At 39.4% G+C, this 12305-nt stretch overlaps 1 protein-coding gene across 1 annotated transcript in view; it reads left to right on the top strand.

Moving 5' to 3' along the window:
- Positions 1-2087: 2087 nt before the first annotated feature.
- ano8b (anoctamin 8b) overlaps positions 2088-12305 on the top strand; it is a 144534-nt gene continuing 134316 nt past the window's right edge. The window contains exon 1 of the mRNA XM_061883498.1: positions 2088-2508. Coding sequence (XP_061739482.1) covers positions 2334-2508 — 175 coding nt within the window. The 5' untranslated portion in view covers positions 2088-2333. The remainder of the gene's footprint in view (positions 2509-12305) is intronic.

Below are 12305 nucleotides of genomic sequence, written 5' to 3'. Positions count from 1 at the left end.
AATACAACAGGATTTCTCACGTCTTTTAAAGGAATTTGCTGCAAAAGTTTGTTTCCTAAGTTTTGCACTAAACTAAATACGGGAATGGTGTCATGTCGCTTGTTGAAAAGCACTGATTTAATATAAAACAAAACATAATAATATCAACAAAACAACCCAATAATTTCCGTTTATTATTTGTAATGTGTTGAACACCATGAAACGAGTAGGGAACCTGTGGCTCTAGAGCCAGATGTGGCTCTTTAGATGACTGCATCTGGCTCTCAGATAAATCTTAGCTGACATTACTTAACACGATAAGTATTGAATAATTCCACTGGTAATCACAGTGTTAAAAATAACATTCTTAATATTCAGATGACAACTTGTCCAGGGTGTACGCCGCCTTCCGCCCGAATGCAGCTGAGATAGGCTCCAGGACTTCCCGCGGGCCCAAAAAGGGACAAGCGGTAGAAAATGGATAGATGCATTGATGTAAAACATTCTCATGCATTTTAATCCATTCATTTGTTTTCTACCACAACTTTTTCAAGAATTCACATTAATGTTAAGAAGTATTTTATTTATTATTGGTTAGCTTCAGAATAAAAGGTAAATGGGTTGTACTTGTATAGCGCTTTTCTACCCCTTTTTAAGGAGCCCAAAACGCTTTGACAGTATTTCCACATTCACCCATTCACACACACATTCACACACTGGCGGTGGGGGCTGCCATGCAAGGCGCTCACCAGGACCTATCAGGAGCAAGGGTGAAGTGTTTTGCCCAAGGACACAACGGACATGACTTGGATGACAGAAGGTGGGGATTGAACCAGTTACCCTCTGACTGCTGGCACAGCCACTCTACCAACTGCGCCTAACAGGAATAACACTCTTTTTAAAAAGAATAAGAGACTTATTATACGGCACTCTAAAAATGTTGGTTTGACTTAAAAATGCAGGCATTTAGTGGTATTCAGTGTTGAAAAATATTATATGGCTCTCACAGAAATACATTTTAAGATATTTAGCTTTCATGGCTCTCTCAGCCAAAAAGGCTCCCGACCCCCGCCATAAAGTCTATAGCGCAAAACAAACAAGTAGAAAAAAAGCGCAAGCTACCATAGCGATGGTAATCAATATCATACACAAATATCCACAGAGTCACTATATGAAAAGTGACTTGAAAAATATTGACATCATTACAGATATTGATACCGTGTTTCCTTGAATAGCCACCGGGCATGTAAAATGCGCTTGTCTTGAATTACTGCTGGGTCAAACTGGCTCCCCAAATATATTAGCGCATGCTTACTTTTACCGCTGTGTCAAATTCGTGACATCACGAGTGACGCTTCCACTACCATCATTTTCAAATTGACAGAGGAGGATTTCTTTGCCCTTACTATGTGTAAACCAGGGGTCTTGTTCCACAGCCATACAGATCACACTGATGGTAGTGATATAAAACATTGGCTCTGTAACACATTATAAACGCAACATAAGAATTACTCACAATGCCATGCATCCTTGACTCTTGGCTATATTATACAACCCGCTAGCACCAAACCCCGCCCCTCTCCATGCGTCAGGTGGGCGGGGTTGGGGGCCGTGTATAATATAGCCAAGAGTCATGGATAGATGGCATTGTGGGTAATTTTTATGTTGCGTTTATAATGTGTTACAGAGCCGATGTTCTCCAGAAATGTGTTTTGTGTGGGTTCACAGAGTGTGGCACATATTAGTAAGAGTGTTAAAGTTGTTTATATCACAACCATCAGCGTAAAAGGTATGGCTGTTGAACAAGTATGCATTGCAATATCGTTTGGGAAGCAGTGAAATGCATGCAGCCGGCCGGCACGCATGCAGATAGCATAGTGTGAAGGTGGTCGGATGACATGTTGAACAATGATCCCCATCCACCAGCGTGCGGTCACAGAAGAATTTTTTTTTTTTTTTTTTATCACACTCAATTTTTAATTGCATGGCTCTGGTAAGCGCAGGGATGAGAAGAGGTTTTAAATTAATTGGCACCCCGGTGGCTATTCAAGGAAATACGGTAGTTACTGGTATCAATATCGATATCAGGATCGATCCGCCCACCCGACTCCCTTGTAGTCGTCGCTGGTTCTCTCTCTCCATCGAAAGCGCGCATCTTGCTGCTCCACACTCTCACCGCGATGATCCACTGCTGCACCCTCTCAGACAACCTTCACTTCACTTCTACCCTCATCGAACCCTTAAGTCGACCGCCGCGCCGTTCCCATGCTCCGCACTCATCCTGAGATGCGACACCCCTGCTCGATATCCCGGAGAATAGCCACATCTCGCGTCGCCCCTCGCGGGTAGAGAGCATGCCCGACGCGGGGACGCCTGGCTCAACCGCCGCCGCCGCTGCCGGTAGTGGTGGTGGTGGTGCGGCCGGCGACGGAGCTGAGAATGGCCGCCACCGACATCGAACCCAGCAGGGAGATGCGGAGAGGCCGGAGTCGTCCGCTTTCCCACCGCAAAGCGCATCCGGTGTGCTGGGTGAGTCTGAGTGGGACGAGGGAACTATTGTGCAGGTGGATTGTGGGACGGCTGGAAGCGAGATGAGGCACCCTTCTTTTGTCTGCACCATGCTGTCTAAAATTAGCACCAGATCAAGCCAAACGACTGTAAATAATGACTTCCACTTGTTCGTGTAGCTACTTACCTTTACACGTCCCCTTTACACTTTGTTCAATGGACGTTTTGCAACAGTCTGCCTTTGACCTTCTGCTGTCTGTTGTTGTGTTTCCCCTCATGGCTTCACAGCATAAGGTTTCCACTGCGTTCATGGGCTTTGCTTGGTTTTATTCGGACCGAGGTTTTGTTTTTATTGTATGGTGATTAGAGCTCTTTCATCGTTTCATGGTTGATCAACTTCATGATGTCATCCAGAGTACCCAAGTACAGTATAGTGCTGTCCAAGTTGGTATACTATTGGATGGTTGGATGACAGACACCGAGTACAGTATACACATACACTGTATACGTATGCAGTATACACCAGTGGTTCTCAACCTTTTTTGAGTGATGTACTCCCTGTGAACATTTTTCTAATTTAAGTACCCCCTAATCAGAGCAAAGTATTTTTGGTTGAAAAAAAGAGATAAATAATTAAAATACAGCACTGTGTCATTAGTTTCTGATTTATTACATTTATAACAGTGAACTATTTTGGGGGGGGGGGGGGACAAACTAAAAACTTGTTGAAAAATAAACAAGTGATTAAATGATAAACAAAGATTTCTACACAGAAGTAACCATCAACTTAAAGAGCCCTCCTTGGGGATTGTAATAGAGATCCATCTGGATTCATGAACCTAATTGTAAACATTTCTTCACAGTTGCCAAAACCCTCCAATTTATGATATTTTTTGTGTAAAAAAAATGTTGAGGTAGAAATCTTATAATGAATATTTATGGAACATGTCCACAAAAATCTAGCTGTCAACACTGAATATTGCATTGTTGTATTTCTTTTCACAGTTTATGAACTTACATTCATATTTTGTTGAAGTATTATTCAACACATATATTTATAAAGGATTTTTGAATTGTTGCTATTTTTAGAATATTTTTTAAAAATCTCACGTACTCCTTGGCATACTTTCAAGTACCCCCAGGGGTACGCGTACCCCCATTTGAAAACCACTGATATCCACTGTGTGATGGGGACGTCATTTGTTGTCTATTTGAGAAAAAACAATTTCCAAAACCCTCCAATTTCTGATATTTTTTGTGTAAAAAAAAATTGTTGTGGTATGCGCTAAATAACAAACAAGCACAAATATGCGTTGAATGCGTCAAAACAAGTAAAGACAAAAGTTATTTAACTGAAATAATCATAAGAAACCTTAAAGGGGATTGACTTTTTTGGAGCTTTGATTCACAATCTTTGTGATAGACAAGAACACATGTAATTAAAAAAAAGAAAAAACAACATTCTAAGTTGTAAACAAAAGTCAGTTTACAATGTAGCCAATTGGAGCCATGACGTCATTGCGTCTGTTGCGTTTATTCCGACCCTAAAATCCAGTAAATAACTATCCAAAAAGCGCCAATAATACTCGATTTACATTTTGTGACCTGAACATTAAGCAAGTATTAGCCATATTGTTATTATAAACACTAACTTCAGTCCTGGTGCTAAGAATTTTCAAAGTCATGAAAAACGGGGTCCCATTTTTTTTGTAACCGTTTGGAAAACAAATGATAAATGTATGCATTATCCTGTTATAACTCACATTCTATATTGTGTTTTGAAAAAATGTTGTCATAGACGTTACTTACACTTTGTTCAATGGACGTTTTGCAACAGTCTGCCTTTGACTTTCTGCTGTCTGTTGTAGTGTTTCCCCTCATGGCTTCACAGCATAAGGTTTCCACTGCGTTTATGGGCTTTGCTTGGTTTTATTCGGACCGAGGTTTTGTTTTTATTGTGTGGTGATTAGAGGTCTTTCATCGTTTCCTGGTTGATCAACTTCATGATGTCATCCAGAGTACCCCAGTACAGTATAGTGCAGTCCAAGTTGGTATACTATTGGATGGTGACAGACACCGAATACAGTATACACATACACTGTATACAGATACAGTATACACTGTGTGATGGGGACGTCATTTGTTGTCTATTTGAGAAAAAACAATTTCCAAAACCCTCCAATTTATGATATTTTTTGTGTAAAAAAAATGTTGAGGTACCGCTAAATAACAAACTAGCACAAATATGCGTTCAATGCGTCAAAACAAGTAAAGATAAAAGTTATTTGACTGAAATAATCATAAGAAACCTTAAAGGGGATTGGCTTTTTTGGAGCTTTGATTCACAATCTTTGTGCTAGACAAGAACACATGTAATTAAAAAAAAGAAAAAACAACATTCTAATTTGTAAATAAAAGTCAGTTTACAATGTAGCCAATTGGAGCCATGACGTCATTGCGTCTGTTGCGTTTATTCCGACCCTAAAATCCAATAAATAACTATCCAAAAAGCGCCAACAATACTCGATTTACATTTTGTGACCTGAACATATAAGCAAGTATTAGCCATATTGTTATTATAAACGCTAACTTCAGTCCTGGCGCTAAGAATTTTCAAAGTCATGAAAAACGGGGTCCCATTTTTTTGTAACCGTTTGGAAAAAAACTCACATTTTATATTGTGTTTTGAAAAAATGTTGTCATAGACGTTACTTACACTTTGTTCAATGGACTTTTTGCAACAGTATGCTTTTTGACCTTCTGCTGTCTGTTGTTGTGTATCCCTCATGGCTTCACAGCATAAGGTTTCCCTAGCATTTATGGGCTTTGCTTGGTTTTATACATATACATTATACACTGTGTGACGGGGACGTCATTTGTTGTCTATTTGAGAAAAACAATTTCGAAAGCCCTCCAATTTGGGATATTTTTTGTGCAAAAAAATGGTGAAGTATGCACTAAACAACAAACTAGCAAAACTATGAGTTGAATGCGTCAAAACAAGTAACAATACAAGTAATTTGACTGAAATAATCATAAGCAACCTTAAAAGGGATGGACTTTAATTGGAACTTTGCCATCTCTGCTCCACACGCTGTAAGTCTTTGCTGTCGTCCAGCATTCGGTTTTTATTTACTTTATAGCAAGTTCAGTTGTAGTTTTGTTCTGCATAGCCATCCCTAAGCTTCAATGCCTTTTTTAGGGGCACTCACCTTTGGTTTATTTTTGGTTTAAGAATTATTGTGATCATGACAAACCATGTTCCCGCCGTCTACAAAGCAATTTTCTACCTGCTGCCACCTGATGATATGGAAACGTATAACACTTTGCCGACCTAAAGACAGCACTGACACTCAAAAACGGCATGTTATTTACGGATTATAATCACTGGTTTGCAAAAAATATTTTTAACCCAAATATCTGAAATGACATAATCTCCCACAGCACACCAGACTATATCTTACAGCACAACAGTGGTTGAAAAAGACTGCACCAAATAACACTAACTAACAATAATATGAGTTTAATGCGTCAAAACAAGTAACAATAAAAGTTATTTGACTGCAATATTAATACGCAACCTTAAAGTGGATGGACTTTTCTTGGAACTTTGCCTATGATTCATTATCCTTATGATAGACAAGAACACATGTATTTAAAATAACCAAAACCATTCTGACTAGTAAATAAATGTAAATAAATGTCCGCTTACAATGGAGCCAATTGGAGCCATGACATCATTGCGTCTATTGCGTTTATTCCGACTCTGAAACCCAATAAATAACTATCCAAAAAGCGCCAACAATACTTGATTTATATTTTGTGACCAGAATATTAAGAAAGTATGAGCAACATTGTTGTTATAAACGCTAAGGAATTTTCAAAATGGGGTCCCAGTAACTACATCAAGTCATAAAAATGGGGTCCCACTTTTTGTAACCGTTTTGAAAACAAATGATAAATGTATGCATTATCCTGTTATAACTCACATTCTATATTGTGTTTTGGAAAAGGTTAGTCATAAACGTTACTCAATTCATAAAAAAATAAAACAAATGAAAACACATTTTTATGCATATGTAAATATATTCAGTTACAAACATTAATTCACTTTCTCATTTCCTTCATGGGTCAAAACTTTACCGCTGCCGGCATTTTTTTCCTATATTTTCATTTAGTTAGTCTGCGATGAGGTGGCGACTTGACCAGGGTGTACACCGCCTTCCGCCCGATTGTAGCTGAGATAGGCACCAGCGCCCCCCGTGAACCCAAAGGGAATAAGCGGTAGAAAATGGTTGGATGGATGGAAGTTGTAGGTGTATTTATTTCAGTATAAAAGTGTAAAAGGTTTTTTGCTTCGTTCATGAAATGATAATCGTGTGCCAGGGCATACATAAATATGACAAATTAAATTGGTTATTCTCATGTGCATGTAGTTCATCAGTTGTTTAAAAACGGCCACATCTACACTTTCATGGCAAATAAGGCCAACAAACTTAGAATTTGGCAAGTTAGTTTCAATGTCATTTGATACCGTGCACTCAATGCCTCTAGCATTTCATCACTGGCTTTGTGATGGCTGTGTGTTCCCCTTTAAGAATGGCAATATGTGGGGTGAGTGACGTGTGCAAGTGAGTGGGAAAGTTAGAAGAGGGAGCGCTTGCATGTTCAGGGGTTTTAGTACCGTGGTGGATGTCCGGTTGGCTTTGTGAAAAAACATAAATAAATAAAAAATAACAAATCGACGGTCTCGTCATTCCGACCAAAAGAGCGGAACCATAGAGAGGGTGTTATCCCCGACAACATATCGGCCCTCGAGGGAACGTCTCCCATGCGCTCCTCGACCACGGAAAGGTGTAACATGATTTTTCTTGGTGGCCGGTGAGGCTGGATCTTTGAAAATCAGTGCACCCGGTCGTAAATGTGTTCATTTTATTAGCCCGTTTACATGGCGTGCAAAACATCTTTCCATCGTTATAAGTGAGCCATTTGCTGAAAAGTGGCTCCTGAAGCCACTTTTCGAGTTTATTGCTCGCCATGACGAAAACAATAACACGCGGGATAGATAGATAGATAGATAGATAGATAGATAGATAGATAGATAGATAGATAGATAGATAGATAGATAGATAGATAGATAGATAGATGGATGGATGGATAGATAGATAGATAGATAGATAGATAGATAGATAGATAGATAGATAGATAGATAGATAGATAGATAGATAGATAGATAGATGGATGGATGGATGGATGGATGGATGGATGGATAGATAGATAGATAGATAGATAGATAGATAGATAGATAGATAGATGGATAGATAGATAGATAGATAGATAGATAGATAGATAGATAGATAGATAGATAGATAGATGGATAGATAGTACTTTATTGATTCCTTCAGGAGAGTTCCTTCAGGAAAATTAAAATTCCAGCAGCAGTGTACGGAGTTGAAATCAATTTAAAAAAAGTAAAAAGTAAATAATGGGGGTTTAAAAGGAAACAAAAAGAGAAATATTACAATAAGAATAAAAAACTAAAAAACAACAATGGAAATAACAATATAACAGTAAAATAAGAATATAACAAGAGAAAGTAGGCAGTAGTGACCATGTTATGAAAACGTATTGCACCGTTATTGTTTTGCATCCCCTGTCATCCCCCCCCCCCCCCCCCCCCCCCAGAGAGGAGTTGTAGGAGTCCTAATACCGGAAATGCAGTATTTGTGATTGAATCAAAATTTAAGAAACTGTACCGGAAAGATCATTATTCTGAAGTTGACCATTAAAAACGCAATCAACAGGTACGGAAAATTGACTCGGCAAAAACACCGGCGGAAAGCGATAATCGATTTAAAAAAACAAGTAAACTGGAGTTTTGAACCGGAGAAGGCAGGGTCGGTAAAAAATAAAATAAAATCTGCGTCGTAATTTCAATGCGTAAGAAAGACACAAAACGCCAACAGTGAACTTTAAGGATCTACATTTAGGGGCACATCGATCAAAGGAGGTCTCCTTATATTGCTGTTTGACATCATCAGCTGGTGAGCTGCTTTCTCGCATCAGAAGCTCATGAAAGTTAATTCTAGATTATAAATCATGCCTTTTACCTTAATAGTAAAGCGATGTGGACATATACTGAGAAGTTGGTACACTTTGACAGCCAATTTAGACCCGGAAAAGGCCAAAAAGACGCTAGGTTCCCCTCCCTTTTTTCTTTGCGTGGATTCTAAGTCATTCTTCATCGAAACGGTAATATATCAACATCCTAACGGTCGGCATCCCAGGGGGAACAGACATTTTACAGCAAGTGATGTTTTATCATGTCTGTTGGCCCTCATGAAGTCTGCATGAGTTGTTGTTGAAGAAAAAAGTGAAAGTTGTGATGTGTTTGTGAAATTAATGCGCCACCGTATACTTAACAAAATCTTGATGGAGGTGTTTTTTTAAGGGGCTTTTTGGTAGAATAGAGGGACTCCCATACGCTCCATTGTAAGTGGACTTTTGATTACATTTATTTACTACTTAAAATGCATAAAAAAATAATAAAAAGTGTGCTCGTCTTACATAAGGATTGTGAATGATAGGTAAAATTCCCCCCCAAAAAATGTAGTTCCCCAACAACATCAAGGTTCAAAGTTTATTCGTCACAGGCAGAGTACACCACAGTGAAATGATTTTTTCAATGCTCTTCAGATATTGCGTACAGTGGGATCCAAACACTAGTTTGACCTACTCAGTGGCCTAGTGGTTAGAGCAGGGGTTTCGAACTCAAATACAGAGTGGGCCAAAATTTAAAACCGAACAAAGTCGCGGGCCGAGGTTAAACAAATTAACCTTTTAATAGGGACCCAAACAAGTTTTGCTTTGAATATTGAACAAGCAAGGCTTATATAACTTTATAGTGACATGCAAAATCCAGTTTCAAATAGTAATAATAATTAAAAAAATATCAACGGCATATCTAATAAAATTGAAATAAAAATTGAATGCCTCTTTTCGGCGGTGGAGTTGAGGTGGACGGGGTTTGGTAATAGCGGGGGGTTTATATTGTAGCGTCCCGGAAGAGTTAGTGCTGCAAGGCGTTCTGGGTATTTGTTCTGTTGTGTTTATGTTGTGTTACGGTGCGGATGTTCTCCCGAAATGTGTCATTCTTGTTTGGTGTGGGTTCACAGTGTGGCGCATATTTGTAACAGTGTTAAAGTTGTTTATATGGCCACCCTCAGTGTGACCTGTATGGCTGTTGACCAAGTATGCCTTGCATTCACTTGTGTGTGTGTATAAGCCGCATATATTATGTGACTGGGCCGGCACGCTGTTTGTATGGAGGAAAAGCGGACGTGGAGACAGGTCGTAGAGAACGCCAAAGGCAGTGCTTTTAAAGCCCACCCCAAATATTGTTGTCCCGGATGAAATTCGGGAGGGGCGCTGAACTTTGGGAGTCTCCCGGGAAAATCGTGAGGGTTGGCAAGTAAGAGTATTAGCGGTGAATGCGGTGTTACAGCGGCGGGCCAGCTCTAATGTTAATGTGATATTGCCTCAAGGGCCAAGTGAAATTACACGGCGGGCCAAATCCGCGGGCCAGAGTTTGACACCCATGGGTTAGAGTGTTCGCCCCGTCCGGTAGGTTGTCAGTTCAAACCCCGGCAGAGGCATACAAAAGACTTTAACAATGGGACCAAATACCTCCCTGCTTGGCACTCAGCATCAAGGGTTGGAATTGGGGTTTAAATCACCAAAAATGATTCCCGGGCGCGGCCACCGCTGCTGCCCACTACTCCCCTCACCTCCCAGGGGGTGAAACGGGGGATGGGTCAAATGCAGAGGACAAATTTCACCACACCAAGTGTGTTTGTGACAATCATTAGTACTTTAACTTTAACTTTAGTTGCAGAATCTAATACACTAAATACAAAAATACAAACAATTTGAATAGCTCTGATGTACATTAATTACAAGACAATTAAGTTGCACAATAAATCACAGTAGTAATGGTAGAATTATCAGTTCAAGTAGAAGTACAGTAGTCAAATACAGTACCAGTGTAATATCAAATAGTATAATAGTATATACAGTATATACAGTATAGGAAGCAACAAAGTAACCCTGTTACCTTTGTTTAGGTATGCAATATAAATTAGGCAAACAGTGACTTCCTGTTCAGTGCAAGTTAAGCGTGGAAATATGCATGGCAATCATGGTGTCAAAGTGGGGATCTAATCCAGGGTACCAAGCGCAGGGGTTCACTGGGCATTTGTAAAGTTTGAAGATTATTTTTTCTGTCATTTAAATATGTAAGATGAGATGGTGACTTGTCCAGGGTGTACTCCGCCTTCCGCCCGATTGTAGCTGAGATAGGCGCCAGCGCCCCCCACGATCCCGAAAGGGAATAAGCGGTAGAAAATAGATGGATGGATAAAAAAAAAACAAGATCAAAAACTTTAATATAAAATAAATATACCCTTGACAAATCAGTAGTAAGGTTGTTTGAATCAAATTAAAAATGTGTAACTACCAACACCCCCTATCAAAAAATACTAAATGGTTCGTTCCACTTGGAAAGAAGCAAACTAGCATGGAACTCTTCACCCAACACATATGTCATACTGTCATCAAAGCTCATCTTTAGGCATTCACACACAGCACCAACATTTTTTAACAACAATGATATGATAGAAAAACATTTTTATATTATGTATTTTCTTGTGGCAGTATACATTTCACTTTTGCATCTCATATTACATAAATGTAGTGCATTCAAAGACCCTCGAATACATTTTGGAAAACAAAGGAGTCAGTAGGACAGGGGATGAATAATATAATGATTATAGTAATACTGTATTATGGTTCATATTATGCACTGATGATAATCCTTTATGTCTATCAGATACTGTAATCTCTACTTTATGGTCTGATGTAAAGGAACATTTGACCTATTCAGGTGAATAATAACAGTTTATATGAATTTTTCAGTAAAACAATATTGTGGTGGCTTGTTGGCATTTTCTGTTTAAAAAACTGACTTACAAAAAAATGAAACAAAGTATTTAAGGGGTTTATTTACATGTTAATCCCATGTTTAAAATGTCAAAAACTTAATTCAGGTTTTTACATGTGTTTTTAAAAGCTGGTTTTAGTGCATGTAAACAGAGCAAGAAGTGTGTGTGTATGGCGCGGAAACGTTGGGTTCAGGGTGGGATAGAGGTCCCTCTAGGAGTTTTGTGCATGGTTGTACATAATTTGGTGCCTTGCTCCTGATGGAAATATTAACTTGGATTCTGCACGTCATTGCTTCACTATTAAGCGGAGGTAAAGCTGCTATAGTTTTTTTATTTTATTCAAAAAGGATAAAGACCTCATTAGCATTATAACATTACCCGGATGAAATTGTGAGTTGTTGTCACTAATTGAGGTGGAACAGGGGTTAGTGCATGTGCTTCACAATACGAAGGTCCTGAGTAGTCCTGGGTTCAATCCCGGGCTCGGGATCTTTCTGTGTGGATTTTGCATGTTCTCCCCGTGAGTGCGTGGGCTCCCTTCGGGTACTCCGGCTTCCTCCTACCTCTAAAGACATGCACCTGGGGATAGTTTGATTGGCAACACTAAAATGGTCCCTACTGTGGGAATCTGAGTGGCGACTTGTCCACGGTGTACCCCGCCTTCCGCCCGAATGCAGCTGAGATAGGCTCCAGCACCCCCCCGCGACCCCAAACGAGACAAGCGGTAAAAAATGGATGGATGGATGTCACTAATTGTTTACCTAGCTTTAGGTTTACTATGAAGATTTGTTACGTTTGGAACGCATTTTGGTGCGCGAA

This window comes from Nerophis ophidion, linkage group LG22 (assembly GCF_033978795.1).
Source record: "Nerophis ophidion isolate RoL-2023_Sa linkage group LG22, RoL_Noph_v1.0, whole genome shotgun sequence".
Classification (NCBI taxonomy): Eukaryota; Metazoa; Chordata; class Actinopteri; order Syngnathiformes; family Syngnathidae; genus Nerophis; species Nerophis ophidion.
This window is presented reverse-complemented; position numbering and strand designations above follow the sequence as displayed.